This window comes from Dreissena polymorpha, chromosome 3 (genome assembly GCF_020536995.1).
Source record: "Dreissena polymorpha isolate Duluth1 chromosome 3, UMN_Dpol_1.0, whole genome shotgun sequence".
Lineage (NCBI taxonomy): Eukaryota > Metazoa > Mollusca > Bivalvia > Myida > Dreissenidae > Dreissena > Dreissena polymorpha.
Genome location: NC_068357.1, coordinates 95,429,084 through 95,450,820, shown reverse-complemented (window position 1 = coordinate 95,450,820; position 21,737 = coordinate 95,429,084). Strand labels below are relative to the sequence as shown.

General features: G+C 34.8%; 2 protein-coding genes across 12 annotated transcripts in view; both read left to right on the top strand.

Moving 5' to 3' along the window:
• LOC127875386 (ninein-like protein) overlaps nt 1-21,737 on the top strand; it is a 101,974-nt gene that overhangs the window by 23,295 nt on the left and 56,942 nt on the right. Inside the window, exon 1 of one of the 11 annotated variants that reach the window (XM_052420438.1) lies at nt 10,620-10,884. The exons of the other annotated variants lie outside the window; for them this stretch is intronic. Coding sequence (XP_052276398.1) covers nt 10,819-10,884 — 66 coding nt within the window. The 5' untranslated portion in view covers nt 10,620-10,818. Of the gene's footprint in view, nt 1-10,619; nt 10,885-21,737 lie in introns of those variants that run through there. 11 annotated transcript variants of the gene reach the window in all.
• On the top strand, nt 792-4,718 carry LOC127875387 (galactosylceramide sulfotransferase-like). Its single transcript, XM_052420439.1, has one exon. The coding sequence runs from the start codon at nt 1,443-1,445 to the stop codon at nt 2,763-2,765; it is 1,323 nt and encodes a 440-aa protein (XP_052276399.1). The 5' UTR covers nt 792-1,442; the 3' UTR covers nt 2,766-4,718.

Here is a 21,737-nt window from a genome sequence, read left to right as displayed (position 1 = left end):
TTCAAGATTGCGGACATATGTTATCATTTCGTATATGTTTTATAATACTGGAGGGGAGATGTTTGTTACATGCTACTTTATTGTGAAGGATTTTATTATTGTAATATGGAAATCTGGAAAATGACTTTTTTTTTTAAGATTTAGTCTGGATGTTGGAGTAGGGTTTTGAATTATTTTGCATGAGTGTTATGGTTTATCATTTCTTATTCTCTTGATTTATTGAAATAGTTATCTGACTGGAAATCAATGTGACTAGCATGTGTAATAGATCTAAATTAAGAAAATTGAAAAATACTTTATTTTTATGTCACCCAATTGTTTTTGCCCTGTCTGTTAGTTGGTTTGTTTGCGTCAACCTTTAACATTGGCCATAACTTTTGCAATATTGAAGATAGCAACTTGATATTTGGCATGCATGTGTATCTCATGGAGCTGCACATTTTTAGTGGTAAAAGGTCATGGTCAAGGTTATCCTTCAAGGTCAAAGGTCAAATATATGGGGGTGGGACATAGTGTTTCACAAACACATCTTGTTTTTAATTTGTTATTGTCTATTTTAATAATAACTTGAGTATTGTGACTTTTTATGTTCAACATATATGTCCTTCAACAGTGAATATTCTATACTAAAATTTCAGATTTACCCATATTTTTATTAAATCTTTTTAAAACATGAAACTAACAGACTTGATCTATCTGTCTTCTTTCCTTAATTAAAGTTAGCATGCATTTGGAATGACACCTGTAGGTGGAGGGTTTCACATTATTAATATTGATGAGTTTCCTCTCTATAACTGTCCCAACCTTTATTGGGACTTAATGTCTTTTTGTTTCATATTCTTTCAATTTCTGAATATTCTATTACTTCAAACATTAGTTTACTTAATGTTTAACAAAAACAATTGCTAATGTACTAAAATGGTAATTACATGTGCTTTTTATATAAATTCAAATACAGCCCTTATAAAACAAATCTTTACTCTTAGTTAATATCTTTAGAAATGATTATTGCCTTTGTCCCTTAAACAAAGAATTTTGCTTTTCTTGAATATTGAATGAAAACAAACTATTTTCTCATTGTTATGTTCAATACTGATTTCCGGCTAGATACAGTTGACAGTGTCTAGCTATAGTCTTTATCAGTAACTGTCATGGGCTTGCTATTTATAGACTTCCTTGTAAATGTACATAATGACTTTCACTATCTTTAAATAACCTTAACATGTATGTACACAGGTAGTATTGAAAGTTTAAGATGGCTGGAGTGTTGATGTTAAATAGCAGAACTTGGTGACATGTTTTTACATATTTGAATGATTCTCAGGGATTTATTTATTAAAATCAGGGTCTGATTTAGTGAATTAAAAACTTAAACACTGTATTAAGGTGGAATAAGTTTATACAAGCTACTTTGGAGTACTTGTGTTGCCTTTGAAACAAAAATGAGAATTCACTTGTTAAAAAGAAACATTAAGCTGGTGATATTAATTGCTGCAATATGTGTGACCATGTGTTACTTGTTTGGGATATATGGCCTGAAACCACAGAACAGTCAGTTAAGCGACTATGAGGTTGTGCCAATGTATGGGGGACATCGTGAAAATAACGAGAAACCCAGTCCTTTTGACGATTATGATGACCCATTTTCATCGTCCCTGGTCACCGATTTGAAAGTTTACAACAAAGTAAAAGGGAAAAAGTGCCTCGAGCAGAGGGATTTTGTCTTCATTAAAACTATGAAATGTGCCACGCAAACCATGGTTCAGATATTTCGTAGATTTGGGTACAGACGTCACTTGAACTTTGTGCTCCCTAGAGGTGGTAATATCTACCTCGGATGGCCGTATATACCGGAACTCCAGGATTACAGACCTTCGAAAAGACCATTTAATGCATTGGCTGAACATAGCGTTTATAATGAGACCGTGATGAAAAGCATAATGCCGAAAACGACTCATTATGTTACTATTATACGTGAACCATTCAGTCAATTCAAATCATCATTTCATTATTTCAATGTGGCGAATATAAGCAGAATGAAAAAAACGAAAGATGATATCTCAGAGTATTTGCACCATTTAGACACGTATGAAACTTTCTATAAAACACCCGCCGCTTCTGCGACGCGATACTGCATCCCTGATGAGTTTTCTGTTACGAAGAACTTGCTTTCCCATTGTTTGGGTATGCCACTAGGTTTTCCAGCAGGAAGGGAAAATATAACGTCTCAAAGTGGTAAGATAGCGGAGTATATTGAGATGCTTGACCGAAACTTCATGCTCGTCATGATAATGGAATATTTTCACGAATCCCTTGTGTTACTGAAACGGCTAATGTGTTGGTCCATGGAAGACATAATGTATCATACAGTAAATGTAGGTCAGTATTCATATAAAGACAAAACGCCTGATCCAGAAAACCTGAAGATATACAAGCACTGGAGTGGAGTCGATTTTCTTCTCTACAATCATTTTAATCAATCGTTCTGGAAGAAGGTGAAACACCAGGGTGATGATTTCTTCGATGAAGTAAAGACTTTCAATGACATTCACACTAGAGTTTCAAAATATTGCTCAAATCTAGAGGAGGGTGAAAATTCTATGATGATAATGGCAACGGCTTTTAGCGACCAGTTTGTTGTGACTAAAGAATATTGTGTGATGTTAGGTGTGGACCTTTTGACGTTTTTGAAAACCCGAATGGAGCGAGAGGAGGGCTGGGTTAACCAGGACACTGGAAACAAAGGGCCAAAAAGGGGCTGCTGAACATGTTAGATTTGTTTGAATGTATGTCTGCTAAATTAAAATATGTTTGTGAAATGTGTAGACCTATTCAATAATTTTAAAACTGAATTAAACTATCTATGAATTAGCATGTAACAGGAGTAAGAAGATTAGAGATAAAATTATGAGCCCCTCCATGGAATAAATGTTTTTTGCATGATTCATCAATTATAAAAATACCTATAGGCTATTTGCATAAAATAAAACACCAAATGCTTTTTGTACATTTCATTTATATTAATGTTGGGCACACAAAATGAAAAAAATAATTGACATTATAAATACTGTTATAATCTTGTTATTCATATGCATTAGATACTTTTATATTAAGAATAAACATACTTGTACAAAGATTGTCTCAAATGTGGATAGCTGACCAAAATTTGCTATCATTTTGATTTATTGGAGTATCCATGATTTTCCTTGATTATCACTCTTACTCAATCGCTGTTGCCTATTTCCATCCAACATAAAGCTTAATGCTGGATGATGCTGTGATGGCTGATGAATCTCTGAGTGGGATCTTTAATGTTGCTTTATTTGCATTCAACTAAAGTAAGCATGCCTCACCCTACAATGTTAAGTTTTCAATATCAGTGATGATTGGTTTATGTACCTGTCAACAAATCGACCAGAAGTGTATATGAACTGAAATAAATGCAGATAAAAAAGTAGTAATATCGCAATAGTGACGTTTCCACATGTGTCAGTAATATTTAAATTGACTTGAAATATAAGCAAATTATCACCTGTAGAAATCATAAGTTTAGGGGTTTGAAGATTTTATACAAAAGTGCATGCGATTTTTGTTATTGATTTTAAAAAGAGCTAGTGTTGATGTTTGTTGTTTTGGTTGAATTGTAATTAATTCTTTTATAGGTAACTTTTTCACAGATTTCGTCATTAAATGCTTTTATTTTAATGAATCATTTTGGAAACATTGGAACTGAATAGCTGTAGTAAAATAAATAGAATAAATTTAAAGAAAGAAAAAAAGTTCAAAAACTGAGCTCGAACCACTTTGTGACCCTCGAAGTAAAAGTCTAGCCCTTAAACCACTTGGCCATCCGTGCTGATCATAAAGAGTGTGTTGTATTTTATACATAATATAAGCAATCCTCGTAAATGTCACAAAATATATCTATAAAAACAGAACTCTCCAAGTTATTAAATCGTTTCATGTTTGTAACGCTTCATAATGTTGAGGTATTTAAATCTTCAAAAGATGCATATAATGGATATCTTCAATCATGGTAAATTTTCAGTATTTAATAATACTGTTGGCTAGCAAATATCATAACAACAATGAAAGTTTGCAAATCTGAAAAAAAAATTTCAATCACAGAAACTGAAAAGGTCCCTTTAAAGTTTCTAGGAAGAAGTTTATTTTTTATGCCCCCGGATTTAATGATCGGGGGTATATTGCTTTTGGCCTGTCTGTCATTCATTGTGTGTGTCTGTCTGTCTGTCCCAAAACTTTAACCTTGGTGGAAAGTTTTGCAATATCTTTTGCACTTTTGAAGATAGCAACTTGATAGTTGGCATGCATGTGTATCTTATATAGCTGCACATTTTGAGTGGTGAAAGGTTAAGGTCATGCTTCAAGGTCAGAGGAAAAAAAATCCAAGGGAAGTAATAAGCTTTAAAGGGAGATAATTATCTGTACCTGCCAAATGATAAAACAATAAAATAAATCAAAGCATCAAAGTAGGGGGCATTGTGTTTCTGACAAACACATCTCTTGTTTTTTATGGAAAACGATCGGAATCTAACTTTTTTGTAAGAATGTCATTACTGTCTTTATTTTTGTCATGTAAGCTAGTTTGTTTGTTATATTCTTGCCATTTCTTGTCAACAATGTTTGGAAATAGTGAATAGTTATAATTTAATTTAGATGATTTATTTATTTAAAAAAATAAAAGATAAAAATATGAATTGCTTTTAATTCTTTCACATAAGCCCATTATATATACTATTGACTCAGTAAGTTGATGAATAATTATTAAAATTCATTTGTGAGATATAATATTGAGAAAACAAAATATTAATAGCAAACACCTTCAGTGCTTGTCTTATAACTTAGTTTTATTACAGCATGTTGCAGACTTTTTGCTGAAAAGCACACTTTTGGGGGACATATATCAAAAACTATGACAAGACTCTGTCTAAACTCACATAAATTATTCACAAATGGTCACAGTTTGTATAAAGATTTGCCTTATTAATAAAGCCACCTTTTCTATGGTCCAAATATTCATTGCGCCAAGCACCTTTGCAGGAGATCAAACAAGGTAAAAAAATATCCATGTCTCTGTAGTCTGTATGAATAAAGTCTGTCCAAAATTTATTTATGTAAATGAGTTAAGAAAAAACAGTTTTTATTTTATGCTTTCCGGTGGTTTATAGAGAAATATCAGTGAATTAAAACTGATACTTTCACTGTTTCAAACAGTGAAAATTATCAGTGAAAGTTATCGATAATTTTCACTGTTAACTGTGAAATGACGTCATTTTTTACGAAATGACATCATTATCCCAGCAAAATTCTTCAGTTAAACGCTTTAACGATGAATATAAACTGTGAAAAAAGCATAAAATAAAAAGAAAATTTGTTGGATTTGGTGGAATATCGGTTTTAATTCACTCGTGTTCATAGAAAATATATATTTTCTATGATCACTCGTGAATTAAAATCGATAACACGAATCCTACAAATATCCTCTATGTATTCATGAGCACTTGAAAAGAATTTCAAAAAATGCTAACTCATAGTAAAATAGTAAAATAATTTTATATAAAACTTGCTACAGTCAGTATTAATAGTGTTTGTACTAGATTAGATCTTAAAATGGATGCTTAATTATTTTCAATCTTTTCTTGTTATATAACTTCATTAAACATTAAAATTGACAGAAAACTGTTATAATTGTTTTAACTCAGAAATTTGGATAAGAACATTACATATAGACAGTATATGCATTGAAAAATTACTTCCCATTAAATAATAATGTACATTTATTACTTATATAGTCTTATTGAAGAGCAGCCACACATAAAGATGGTACACCAATTTTAAGCTTGAATTATTCCATAAAGCATGGGAAAGTGTCGATTGCTGACAGATCCTTAAACTATCCGGGCTGTCCAAATTGACTTGGCACTGTATGCATTTAATATGAAACAATAGATATTGCAAGCAGTGAGTTGCCATGTTCCTATTGCAGACAATTATTGTGTGAACCCATATGTATGGAACTGATAGGATGTATAGATAATTATAGTTAATATCATCTGACCTATTGTGAGCAGAGTGATAATTGACATGATACAATACTTGTAATAGTTATCTGGAAGGTTTGTTAACAAGATGATCAGCTTTGACATTTTCTGCCTTGTTTGATAGTTTTGCACAGGATTTTGACTATTTGAAGAATTAAGAAACAACATTGTGCACTTTTCACATGTAAAACAATATTGCATACTTAAATGTAAGTCTTAGGGTTGCCATGGCGTAGTGGAAATGGTGTCCCCCTAGTGGGCGGGGGGTCATGGGTTCGATCCCCACCATGGGAGCGTTTTTTAGATCCCAGGAAACAGACTCAAGAGCGTTTCAAATAATCATTAGGCTTGGGATGAATTCAAGCTAAAAAAAATAGGTGTAAACTAAAACTAAGTCTTCATGTTGTTAACATAATTGCACAACTGTTTATTTACCAAGCTAGCTCCAAAACACAGTAAATGGAAAAGAGAATAGGTACATGTAATTGAAATTGATACTCACCCTTACCACCACACCATTCACAACACCTCTACCATCAACATCAACTACAATTGCGGTAATAGTAATTTTAAGGATAAACAAATCTGAAAAAATAAAACTCCTTGCGTTCACTGTCAGGTTTTTCACTATGCCACTGAAAATGAACCGTTTATAAAAGGAAAACAGTCGACATGTTAGCCAGCAACAGCAACAGTAGCAGCAGCATCACCAAAAACAACTACCATAGAGACCGAATTCTGAAACTCATCAAACATGCCGACATGGGAGTGTTTTATTGCCTTGTCTCAATCTCGTACTTTACAAGTTTACAACCCACTTTTTTCTGTCCGATATATTAGCTAGATGTATGTTTCTTAATATAGCCAAATTGTGATTAACTTTGCCGCTGTTTATAGACAACGGAAATTGACCATTTGATTTGTAAGAAAGATGTTGGATAGAGTTACGTTTCTTACTATAAAAAGGTTGTCAATCCTGTAGGACTGGGCAGAAAGTCTGACATTGTTCAAACATGAGCTAAGAGTATTTTCAAGATGCCTATTTTCCAAAGGCATCTGGGTCTGTTGTTGTTCACATTAAGCACAATTGTTTATGTCTTTCTTAATGGATATATTGAAACCAATAACCTGTCGTCAAAAGTAGAACTCAAATTTAATAATAAAGAACGATATGAACTAAGTTTGGAAAGCAGGCCAAATTATTGCAAAGAAAGTACGAATTTCGTTTTCATCAAGTGTATGAAATGTGCAACTGAAACTATGGGATCAGTGCTGCGAAGGTTTGGTTATGCTCGCGATTTAAACTTTGTCTTACCGCTGAAGCGCAATCTGTACCTTGGATGGCCATTTCCAATTGAAACATCAGACATACTCCCTTCAAAAACAGGTTACAATATTCTTGTCGAGCATAGTGTTTTTAATTTCACTTTTCTGAAGCATTTGATGCCACATGATACAAAGTACTTCACAATGATTAGGCATCCATGGGAACATTTCAAGTCGGCCTACAAGTATTTTAGTGTCGGAGATATTGCAAGAGTACCAAACGGCAGCGTGAAGCAGTTTCTGGATCGTATCCATTTCTATGACAAGGTGTACCAGCTGCCTGTGAATGGTTCTCATCGTTTCTGCGTTCCTGATGGATTTTCGATCACGAAAAATCTGTTGTCATATTGCCTTGGAATGCCCCTGGGATTTCCCAAAGGCTCGACCAACATATCTGGCAGTCCCTCAGCAATTCAGAGATATGTTCAGCGAATAGACCGCCAGTTTTCTTTGGTTCTTATATCTGACTACTTCGCAGAATCGCTGGTGCTTTTGAAGCGCACAATGTGTTGGACTTTAAAGGACATTCTCTACCATCGCACCAATGTTGGGAACTATTCTGGAACTGACCTTGAGGATCTTTCTGCCAAAGGGAAGTATTTCGAAATTCACAGAAATTGGAGTCACATAGATTATGCACTGTATGAGCACTTTAACCACACCTTCTGGTTGAAAGTCAGATCAGAAGGGCCAGGATTTCAAGAGGAAGTGGATCATTTTCGTCTTGTACAGCTTCGTACGGAGCGGTTTTGTTTTAAGCTGAACAAGTCAAAGAGAAGCAGTTATGATTGGTTGAAAATACCTGAATCACGATTTGGACCACAATTTGATATCACTGGAGAGGACTGCTTGCTCATGAATACATATTTACTTCCTTTGCTGTGGGCTCGCTACTTTGAGAGGGAAGGAGTTTCACCAGAGGAAAATAGGAATAAGTCACAGAGGGGTTGTAGTGTTTAATAGCTGAGGACAGTAAACTTGGACTTATAAACTTCAAAGTAAAAGTCTCCAGCCGGAATATAAATATTAAAATACAATTTAACAGCCACAGGCCTTTAACTTATTACCATTTTTACAAACATACAAAAGTTAAAAAGATTTTACAGCAGTGTTACTTAATAAAACAACATAAAAAATACCCGCTATGTATCTCTACCGAGGTAGCTTTATATTGGAGGATCATCATGCAAATAATATCGCTTTTTATCGGAACTGTATAAAATGGATATTTTTTATGAACTGAATATTTTCAATGCAATCTAGAGTATATTGTCATGTTGTCTAATTGTGAAATTAAATATTAGGATATTATGTTTAAATTTTATATATCAGGGATCATATTTTTTTCGGTTTTGTCGGTCCTAGACCGATTGGGGTCATGAAAGACCGATTGAAAATCACAAAGAGTCGGTCCGATTCTGTTTGCTAAAATTCCCATGTCATGAAATCGATTACGCAGTGCACATGCTAGCATTCTTATCTCGATTAGTTGTGATAAATCATTTACTGCAGTCTCTAAACCGGTCAGGACCAGTCTATTGCATCGACTAGTATCAGCGTATGACCCCAAACAAAGATTCGCGCGGTTGTGTATCAGTCAAGCGTGAATAACCCAGTGTCAATATCAATCGATAATTTCACTGACTTATACCTAGCGCACTAATCCGTTCATAATGTGTGCTCGTCCACGATAAAGTCGTGGACAGTTACTTCGGAGATTAAAACCTCGATGTTATCCTCGTGGAAATTGTGCATTTCATGCATGATACAGTCAGTAAATTTTCATATAAACAAAGAAGAAAATCGGATATTGTGCAATAATTGTGGGCGGACCTTATACACTGAAAGCACGCGCTGTAACTAAACAATACATGCCGATACATTTTCCACCAGCGTAATAATCCGGCAATAAATGAATGAAAGTTGCGGTTTTGATTGACAGAACAGCCGAAAGTTTTTATGGGCGGAACTTCACATAAAATAGTACACAAGAAAAATAATATACATTGTATAAATCTTTAGTAAAAATCGTGTTAGAATCGAAATAATTCGTGTACTTTATTGTTTGTTGTTGAATAACCCACGACCAGAAGTTAAGATGCGTGGTTTTTAATCACTCGTGCTTCGCACTCGTGATTTAATCCCTACGCATCTTAACTATCGGCCGTGGTTTATTCGACAACAAACTATAACGTAAACGAATTGTTTTTAAACTATTTGGTTTTATTATTGCCAGTAGCCAACCTACGCACAGACATTTGTTAGATTCAATGCATGTGTGTAAGCTATTATCGAGTCTACAATGATTTAAAACATCGGTATAGACTTACACAGATTAATAAAATTGACAACGACGAAAAGTCAGATAGAAAAGTTACCGAAACAACAATGAAATAGCTAATGATAAAACCAATTGAAAAAACTCGCATGTTCCGTTTAAAAAAAATGCTTAAGGCAATTTAACGTGTACATTATTATACCCTCTTCATGAATTGCAAAATCAATGGTATATATTTTAACGTAATTTGTCATAATTTCGGATAAAAATTTTCGGACACTTTTTCCCCATTCAAATCCAGACCGATTGATGTTGCTGGAAAATATGATCCCTGATATATATATATATATATATATATATATATATATATATATATATATATATATATATATATATATATATATATATATATATATATATATTTATATATATATATATAAAATAATTCTTGTGTATTGTTGGCTATGATGAAATAATATTTTGCCTCATTAGTGCAAAAAAGTACCATGTGCTATGTAATTTCAATGTGGCATGGTACTTTTTTGCATCAAGGGGGCGATTTATATTTATACTCTTTAAAAGAAGAAATTTTGCCAAACAAACTTGAATACTGAGATAATTTGTTACTGGATAGCAGGAAAAAAAATATCAGTACAGATGTTCATCCACAATTCCATAGCTGGTAAATAAATAAACGTATTTAAAATTTCATCGATCAGGAAAGCCACTGTTATTTACTTAACTGAATGTGAAGACAATCAAATTTATACATTTTAGTTGACACATTGTAAATTTTACAGAGGGCCTTATCAGAGAATCTGAAGAGATAAAAGAGCAGATTGTTACGTTGATTATGATCAAATAACATAAGAAATACATTTGTAGAATACATGTATCAACATTTTCAAATTTATGCGGCGTCATTAGCTATTGTCAGTAAATGATAACAGACATTGGTATCTGAGACACTCTACCATGTTGAAAATAATTGACCAGCATTTCAATGCTATTATTGTCTTGTTATTAAAGAACCCAAATTGGGAAAAATAGCTATAAAATTGACTATTGCCTAGCAATTTGTTGAATTTGGTACAATATTTAATAAACAACTATTTGCCTAAAGAAGAGTGTATTTTGCAGTCGTAATTAACAATGGAGGTAGATGACTACTGTGATCTGGAAGTTTTACAATGGTTTGAACAACTTAAGGTTATAAAGGTATTTATTATTTGTGTCCTTTACCTGACCTGCTCTAGTATGTGTAATTAAAAAGGTTTTCAAACTAAACATTAGTTCAAGTGTAAGTAAACGGTTTAGTTTGGTTAAAAATTAGGTGACGTTGACTTAAATAAGATTTAAATTAAGATATTCATTGAATTGTGATTTATGCTTAAAGTTTGTATCGTTTTGTATAGGTCATCGTGTTTTGTTCGGATTCATTCTGTATTGTGATGGAAATAAATTTTATGATTTAAGTGATGTTATTATTTGAATTAGTTAAAGTGTTTTAACGTGGTGTGCTTCAGAATTTTGAAAAAATGGACATAAATATTTGTGTAAGTCTTGTCTGTTCTTTTGTATTTCCCACAGAGTGGGAGGCATTTAGCTATGCTCATGTCCCTCCATACAAATGTACCTTGTGAAGCATTTGTTTTAAATTTCTCTTGAACTACTGGATTGATGGCACTCAAACTTCATTAGTTGATTGACCTTAATTTATAGATGATAGAAAGATGGAAAAGAAATATTGACTGTGACCAGTTTTGGCTGACTTGAGGTCCTTTGTCTACTTTAGAATATGTCGTTGATTTGTGTTCAAATATTTGTTGTTGGGGCATCCGTGCCTCTGATTCATTTCAAGTCTTCATTTTGTGTTGGAACTAAGTGATTTTGCTCAGAGGTGTGTACCAATTACTGAAATTTACTGGTTAATATATTGATAAGTACTATGTTGCAGGGCTTGATTGTCGTTCGCCAAAATTGGCACTTAGTAGACAGTCATGAGAAATCAGAAAATCATTAAATTACCTAATGATACTGGTAATAAAAAAAAGTCTTTTGTTTCACCATTTTAGTATTTTAAATAGGCAATTAGTTACCACTAGAAGCAAAACTGGATTTTAATCAGCTAGTTACTTACAATAACATGGTTCTCAAAGGTAATTTGTAAAATAGGGAGTAACAAATAAACATATCATGAATGATAATAATACAAATTCAGTGAAATGTGTATGTGAACATGTTTGTGACAATATTTTTTTGGGGTGAAGGGATTTTATGAAGGAAATTTGGTTGTACAAAATATTTCTGCAGTAATTGATGATGATGATGATGATGATGATGATGATGATGATGATGATGATAATGGTGATGGTGCTGCTTCTGATGATGTGTGTTTGCATGGTGATGATTAAAGGATATTGTTATTGATTGTAATTATGGGGCGTTAACTGCTTATTATAATATTGCTTAACAAGTTTTAACTTAAGTTTACTGAAGTACCTGTCATAAGTTTTATTTCAACACCAGAAGTATAATACCAACTCGCTATTTTCTGTTAAATTCACAAACATGTCAACATATTTGTATTTAGTTAATTAGCAAATCTTAAAGTAGAGAGAATGCTTTGGCCAATTATTGATTTGTTTATCAACATGGATGCAGATGTTACCATATCAATATAGCCTATGAAAGCAAGGAGAATAATGGAGAGTCCTGTCATTGTGTTATAAATGATAAGCAGTATGTACATGTTTAAAAGACTTTGAAATAATCTTACATGGATAGTGTGAAAGTCATATTTGACTTAAAATGGTCCGTACAAAGTTAAAATCTAAGGAAGAACCTAAACGTTCTTTCCTTTTTTCACATCGGAAGTTTTTTAAGGTAAGTTTTAGACTGATTATTCATTGCTGGGAAAATGGATTAATGCACAACCACTAAAAAGCCCACACCTGTCATGAATGTTAAGACCCAAATTGGGAAATTTTAAGAAATTTTACCTCTTGGCGAGACACCTAAACACCATCTTAAATTTCAGTGACTGAAACACATGTGAATGATACAAACATGTTTGTCTGTATTTAAATAACTTATGTTCTCAATGTAGGCAAATTTGAACATTTTTCTATCAAGCTTGGTTGGTAAAATACACAGAATATTAGTAACGTGAGGTTTAAAAACACTGAAAGTTTGCAATAAAAACTTACAACAAGTGTCCACCATAAGGAGATGGCATGTCGTTTGTAACACCTGTAACCCTACCTGAAAAGTCAAGATACATGTAACATGTCAAATTAAGTCATCAAACAGGAAGTGGGGCTGTAACTGTGTCATTCATCACTCCATTAAAATAACTTACCACATAAGATCACCATGAGAAGATGATGTGTTGCAATCAACATCTGTCTACGACCTCAAAGGTCAAGGTCACTACTAGTGAAAACCATGATTAGAGGGCCTGTTGTTCGTAATTCCAACTTCCTACCTCAAAGGTCAAGGTCACACTTAGAGGTCAAATGTTGAATTTTGCCATTTAACAGATTGTCTGGACTGTTACTGTAATAAATCATGTTATTAGCTCATCTATTTTTTGAAAAAAAATTATGAGCTATTGTCATCACGTCGGCATCGGCGTCCGGTTAAGTTTTGAGTTTAGGTACACTTTTCTCATAAAGTATCAATGCTATTGCATTAAAACTTGGTACACTTACTTACTATCATGAGGGGACTGGGCAGGCAAAGTTAGATAACTCTGGCTTGCATTTTGACAGAATTATGTGCCCTTTTTATACTTAGAAAATTGAAAATTTTGGTTAAGTTTTGTGTTTAGGTCCATTTTATTCCTGAAGTATCAAAGCTATTGCTTTCATACTTGCAACACTTACTAACTATCAGAAGGGGACCGTGCAGGCAAAGTAATGTAACTCTGACTGGCATTTTGACAGAATAATGTTCCCTTTTATACTTAGAAAATTAAAAATTTGGTAAAGTTTTGTGTTTAGGTCCACTTTTTTCCTAAAGTATCAAAGCTATTGCTTTCATACTTGCAACACTTACTAATTATCGTAAGGTGACTGTGCAGGCAAAGTTATGTAACTCTGTCTGGCATTTTGACGGAATTATGGGCCCTTTATACTTGAAAATTTGGTTAAGTTTTGATTTTTGGTCCACTGTACCCCTAAAGTATCATAGATATTGCTTTCATACTTGGAACACTCGCAAACTATCATAAGGGGACAGTAAAGGACAAGTTGCATAACTCTGGTTGTCATTTTTACCGAATAATGGCCCTTTTTTGACTTAGTAACTTTGAATATATGGTTACATTTTAAGTTTAAATCCACTTTACTTCTAAAGTATCAAGGCTATTGTTTTTAAACTTTAAATACTTTCATGCTATCATGAAGGTACTGTACCTGGCAAGTTGAATTTTACCTTGACCTTTGAATGACATTGACTCTCAAGGTCAAATTATTAAATTTTGCTAAACTTGCCATAACTTCTTTATAAGCGAGGCTGTTTTTGGAGAAAATCCGAGCTATTGTCATAGCCAGCTCGTCGTCTGCCATCCTCCATCCGCCATAGGCGTCGTGCTAAAACCTTAACATTGGCCATAACTTTTTAAATATTGAAGATAGCACCTTGACATTTGGCATGCATGTGTATCTCACGGAGCTGCACATTTTGAGTGGTAAAATTTCAAGGTGAACATCATCCTTCAAGGTCTAAGTTAAAAAAAACAAAGTCAAGGGAAGTAATAAGCTTTAAATGGACATAGTTATCTGACCTGCCCATGTATATATTTCTGTTAAATAAATCAAAGCGGCGCAGTAGGCGGCATTGTGTTTCTGACAAACATATTGTGGTAAAAGGTCAAGGTCATCCTTTATGGTAGATGGTAAAAAATTCAAATTTAAGGGAAGTAATAGGCTTTAAAAAGGGAGAAAATTATTCAATATTGAACGTAGCTAATTTGTATATTTAGCATGCATGTGTATCTCATGGAGCTGCACATTTTGATTGGTGAATCTACAGTCACAGTATTTTGCTACTAAAAATAGAGATTTGTTACAAACAATTATTTTCAAGGGAGGTAATTTAGATAATTATAAATCTCATATTATATATTTCCTTACCAAGAATTGAAGTTCTTTTCACAGTTACTGTACAGATATATTATTTTGATTATTTATAACCCAAATGATTGATTTTGCAGTTTTTTTTTAAATGATATAATTATAATTTCTTTGATGGTCATTACATACCTGTGGAATTATGTCCATAGATACATGATCAACTCTGGTTATGATCTCTTTTAAACCACAGGCCTTGGTTGTCAGTGATGTCTGACATGGTCATCATTGACTGTGAGAACCTCCCCCCCCCCCCCCCTCCTGGTTGGATTGGACAAAATTCAAGGGAAGTAATAACCTTTAAAGGGAGATGATTTGTATACCTGCCAAATGATAAATAGATTTTTTTTTTCAATGCAGCGCAGTAGGGGGCATTGTGTTTCTGACAAGCACATCTCTTGTTGGGTCACTAGGTCAAAGGTCAAGGTCACTGTGACCTCTAAAAAAATAAATAAATAATAATCTGACATGCTTTCGCAGCCGAGCCTGGCACCCGTTATGCAATGCTCTTGTTTATGATTATATACGATTGATACTTTGACAAAACAACTCTTACCTGACATATCACAATTGACTCCGTCCAAACCATCCCCCATGCCCCCCCAACTCCCCCCCCCCCCCGAATCCCCCCTCAATCCCCCCCCCATTATTTTTTATTATTATTAAAGATCATCTAATAAATGACCACCACACCCTCACACTATACCCCCCACCCCCCACCCCAAAAAAACAATTTGTATGCCCCCGGTAGGATGGCATATAGCAGTTGAACTGTCCGTCAGTATGTCAGTCAGTCTGTCTGTCTGTCGAAAAAAACTTTAACATTGGCCATAACTTTTTCACTTTTTAAGATAGCAACTTGATATTTGGCATGCACGTGTATCTCATGGAGCTGCACATTTTGAGTGGTGAAAGGTCAAGGTCATCCTTCAAGGTCAAATGTCAAATTTATGGTGTCTGTCCGTCCGAAAACTTTAAGATTGGCCATAACTTTTTCAATATTGAAGAAAGCAACTTGATATTTGGCATGCATGTGTATCTCATGGAGTTGAACATTTTTAGTGGTGAAAAGTGAAGGTGAAGGTCATCCTTAAAGGTCAAATGTCAAATATATGGCGTGTGTTCGTACGAAAACTTAAACATTGGCCATTACTTTTTTTTATATTGAAGATAGCAACTTGATATTTGGCATGCATGTGTATCTCATGAAGCTGCACATTTTGAGTGGTGGAAGTTATAGGTCAAGGTCATCCTTGAAGGTATAAAAAATATTTATTTTTTTTATTCAAAGCTGCGTTCTCATGAAGCTGCACATTTTGAGTGGTGGAAGTTCAAGGTCATCCTTCAAGGTCAAGGTCATCCTTCAAGGTCAAAGGTCAAAAAACAAATAAATTTTTTCAAAGCGGCGTTATCTAGAAGCTGCACATTTTGAGTGGTGAAAGTTCAAGGTCAAGGTCATTCTTCAAGGTCAAGGTCATTCTTCAAGGTCAAAGGGTAAGAAAAAATAAATCAAAGAGGCGTTATCATGACGCTGCACATTTTGAGTGGTGTAGGTTCAAGGTCAAGGTCATCCTTCAAGGTCAAGGTCTTCCTTCAAAGTCAAAGGTCAAAAAATAAAATAAAAATCAAAGCGGCGTTATCATGAAGCTGCACATTTTTAGTGGTGGAAGTTCAAGGTCAAGGTCATCCTTCAAGGTCAAAAAAAAAATAAATAAATTCAAAGCGGCGTTCTCATTAAGCTGCACATTTTGAGTGGTGAAAGTTCAAGGTCAAGGTCATCCTTCAAGGTCAAGGTCATCCTTCAAGGTCAAAGGTAAAAAAAAATATATAAAATTTCAAAGCAGCGTTCTCATGAAGCTGCACATTTTGAGTGGTGGAAGTTCAAGGTCAAGGTCATTATTCAAGGTCAAGGTCATCCTTCAAGGTCAAAGGTCAAAAAAATAATAATTTCAAAGCAGCATTATCATGAAGCTGCACATTTTGAGTGGTGGAAGTTCAAGGTCAAGGTCATCCTTCAAGGTCAAGGTCATCCTTCAAGGTCAAAGGTCAAAAAAATAATATTTCAAAGCGGCCTCCTCATAAAGCTGCACATTTCGAGTGGTGGAAGTTCATGGTCAAGGTCATCCTTCAAGGTCATTGGTTGGTAAAAAAAATATTTTCTTTTTTCAAAGCCGCGCAATAAGGGGCATTGTGTTTCTGACAAACACATTACTTGTTTTTTTCAAACATTGTTAAAAAACACAAATATTTATTTTTATTATTTTATTTTTGAAAAACTGTCCAACCATTCCACCTAAGAATCCCCCCTCCCAAAAATAAATAAATTGTTTTTTGCATTTTTGGAAGATAATGTAATAAATGACCACACCCCCACACTATACACCCCTCTCAACTCCACCCCTCCCTCCTTTGTGATTGAAATTGAGATAGGTCCCTACACCTTTAAAAAGAAAAATAGATGAGCGGTCTGCACCCGCAAGGCGGTGCTCTTGTTTTAAGATATGTTACGATAAATTATCATCAAGAGGAGACGGCGTGTCTCATACAATAACCCTCGCCCTACCATAAAGGTCAAGGTCACACTTAGAGCTCAAATGTCAAATTTTATCATAAAACAGCTTGTCTGACTGTAAATCACACATATATGGTGCAAATAAAATAAGTTACCTCCAATCTCCTGCATGAAAAGATGATGTATCATATCTGTAATCTGTCTCTCTACCACATAGGTTAAGGTGAATATTAAAGGTAAAAGGTGAAATTAAAGAAAACAACTTGTCCGCACTGTAACGTCAGCATTCATTATGCAATAAAAAAATAATTTGCAACAAATGCTCACCATATGGAGGTGTGTCACCTCTTTGGCAAAGGTCAAGGTGACATTAAAGGTCATAGTTCATTAGAAGCAAATTGACAATGGTCTCAAAAGGCTTTTAGTTAAAAACTGTTGGGACAACTTCTCATATGGGAACTTGTCTTTTGGACAAACATCTCAAGAGCAGGGCTATCATGCCAAATTGGGATGTATGGCATGTATGCATGTATGAAAAAGACAAAATAAGGTCTTAACAAATGTTATAAAACAGTAAATATTATGATTAGATTGAATTGAAAAGGTTCTGATTATGTATGTCATATATATTAAATTAGTGAGAAGGCATGTTAGTAACTATAATGAAGTAGAAAAAGCTGCTGGTGATTATTATTTAATTATTTTCATATTTCATGATGATTTTTGGCGAGGCTGTTTTCAGAGAAAACCTGAGGTATTGTCATAGCCTGCTCGTCGCCCGCCGTCCGCCGGTGTCGTGCTAAAACCTTAACTTTGGCTCTAAAATCATAGTGCTTCCACCTACAACTTTGAAACTTCATATGTAGATGCAACTTGATGAGTTCTACATGCCACACCCATTTTGGGTCACTAGGTCAAAGGTCAAGGTCACTGTGACCTATTAAAAAAAATAAAAAAATCTGACCAGCTTTCGCAGCCGAGCGTGGCTCCCGTTATGTGGTGCTCTTGTTTTATTTCATGATGATTTTGAAGGCATATGTCATAAGGTAATGGTTTCTTAAGAAGCAGTATTAAATGACCTAATAGTTACCCTATTGAGCATTAAACTGACCTTACTATTACTATTATTATTACAATGTTGGCAGATGCTTGCTTTAAATAATGTTGACTGATCTAGGTTCATATGACATTACCGTTGGTAACAGCAAATGGGACTCGAGAATTCTTTCTTTTTTCATGGCTATAAGTGCAAATTTATCATTCACAAATAATTAGATATGAAAAATATAGCAAACAATTAAACTCCAGAAAATGCCCATTTAAAAATGGGGGAAATAAGGGAAACAGCTGCCAGAAAATGTGTGATTTGATACCGGCACTGCGGCACTAACTAAGCCCTCATTATTAATAGCTATTTTGTGTTAGAAGCAAATGAATATTTTCATACAAATTATCTATTGAATGCCATAGAAGAAGTATTATGTACAGTCCACTCTCGTTATCTCGAAGTCGGCTGGAACAAGAAAAAATATCGAGATAACGAGAGTTCGAGATATCCGAATATGCGTTTTCAAAGAAATATGAGACGAAAATTTACCTTGTTTTTAACATCTAAATACCAGCTAAGAGATCTAACTTAATTAAGCCGTCACCGTGTGGAATAATACTCTCTACCTGATATATATGCGTTTTTACGAGGCTATTAATTTTGCTATTTAAATGCTTAAAATGACGTTTTAAGTATAACATAATTGCATGCGGTTATAATATTTCTAAACTGTCGAGAAAACATCCTGTAATGTTGCTATTTAAAGTTATGATGCAATTGACGTCCAATCAAGACGAGGGTTTTCCATCTGATCATGCGTAAATCACGTTCCGGAATACTGAACTGTACATGTACATTTTGTAGTTTGAAATGCAAATTTCAATCGATTATTAGTAAAAATATAACTCAATGCATTTTGGAATATTGTTTGTAAAAACAATTAGTATTTCGGCCTTTCGGCAGGCTGTGTATTAATTGCAGTTAATTGATGTTAAAGTAACAGTTAAAGTGACAGACCTTACTCAAGTGTTAATGGCTAACGACATTACACACGTGTGATTATTGATGCAATTAACGGATCAATTTCCTACCGCACAGTATCGGGAGCAGCCGGGCGAAGCGGAACGGTAAAGTATCAAAGGAAAAATTTCTCACCTTTTGCTGACACTGGAACAGTTATTCGCACTTCGAGATAAACCATAGTAAATACATGTAAAATTGGGACTCGGGACAAAGTTTTATATCGAGACATCGAATTATTCGACATAACGAATATCGACATATGCGATGTTTATTTATAAAGATAAAGAAGGAAAAAAGTTGGGACATTGAGCTTACTTCGACATATCGAGAATATCGAGATATCCGATGTCGAGATAACGAGAGTGGACTGTATATTAACATTATACAACCATTACACATGGTAACTTGAAGGATTTGGGTACCCAAGTGAGTGTCTGCTTTTGGCAGCTTCCATATGCAGCATGACAAAAAATCCTGGTTAAATTATTTCAGAACATGATCAAACTGATGTGTTGCTTTGCACTGTCAATTTAAGTGATTGATAAATGTCCTTTCATCAATATTTCATGTAATGAATATTGCCTTCGTGTGTCAAAACATGCTCAACATTGGAAAGCAGGGCTTTTTTTCCTGACTTTGTGAAGCGGCCCTGGCCCCCTTACTTTGTGAAAAAATGAGTCGCGAACTTTTCAAAATTGTGAAAAAATGAGTTGCAATCTTTTCAAAATTGTGACAAATTGAGTCGCGAACTTTTCAAAATTGTGAAAAATTGAGTCGCGAACTTCTTAAAATTGTGAAAAACCGAGTCGTGAAATTATTAAAATTGTGAAAAACGGCCCATTTTGTAAAAATTCACGGCCATGTTAGGTTTGTGAATTGTCCTTTTCAAAATTGTGAAATGTCCTTCCACGGCCACTCATAAAGAAGGAAAAAAAGCCCTGGAAAGCGTGCTTATCTCACCCAGTTACAATACATTATTTCCTGTCAGATACATGTGAAAAGGATGTTTTGTAAATATTTGTGTAAATAACATCGTTGAATACCATGTTAAAAGTGTCATTTATCACTAATACCACCAGTCCAAGTACTAACATGGGGGATTTCAGTACCCTTGCAATGTCTGAGAGGGTAATTAACATACCTGAATACCCATTATAGATAGCTAATTGTAATATGCTCCCAAAAAAAATATTTTCGCGGAGCATTTACCGGTAGTTGCCAGTTTGCCTTCCTTCCTTCAGTGAAGGAAGAGGGAGAAGGAGGAAGGACGGAAGGAGGAAGGAAGGAAGGAAGGAAGGAAGGAAGGAAGGAAGGAAGGAAGGAAGGGAAGGAGAGGAAGGAAGGAAGGAAGGAAGGAAGGAAGGAAGGGGAAGGAGGAAGGAAGGAAGGAAAGGAAGGAAGGAAGGAAGGAAGGAAGGAAGGAGGAAGGAAGGAGGAAGGAAGGAAGGAAGGAAGGAAGGAAGGAAGGAAGGAAGGAAGGAAGGAAGGAGAGGGAGGAAGGAAGAAGGAGGAAGGAAGGAGGAAGGAAGGAAGGAAGGAAGGAGGAGGAAGAAGGAAGGACGGAAGAAGCAGGGAAGCGAGGAAGAGGAGGACGGAACGGAAGGAAGGAAGAAGGAATGCGGAAGGAAGGAAGAAGGACAGGAAGAAGTCATCCTTTAATTCTTCCGCCTTACTGTCCTTCTTCTTACCTTCCTTCCTTCCTTCCTTCCTTCCTTCCTTCCTTCCTTCCTTCCTTCCTTCCTTCCTTCCTTCCTTCCTTCCTTGCGTCACACTTTTGTTACCGTTTCTCATAGCACCTTCAATACTTCACAGATCTCCCTTGCATGGACCTCTACCTTTTGATAGGTTTGAGGTCACTGGGGTCAAGGTCACCAAGGCTAATAAAAGATTTTTGACACGCTTTAGTTACGGTTTCTCAATACTTTACCGATCTCTTTCATATTTGGCATGTAGGTACCTTGCATGAACCTCTCCCTTTTGATGAGGTTTGAGGTCACTGAGGCTAATAATAGATTTTTCCGTCACTCTTTTGTTACAGTTTCTAATAGCACCTTCAATACTTTACCAATCTCTTTCATATTTGGCATGTAGGTACCTTGCATGGACCTCTACCTTTTGATGAGGTTTGGGTTCAAGGTCAAGGTCACCGAGGCTAAAAATAGGTTTTTCCTTCACACTTTTGTTACAGTTTCTCATAGCACCTTCAATACTTTACCCATCTCTTTCATATTTGGCATGCAGGTACCTTGCATGGACCTCTTCCTTTTGAAGAGGTTTGAGGTCACTGGCATCAAGGTCAAGTTCACCGAGGCTAATAATAGATTTTTTTAGGTGGTTATTAACACATAGATTG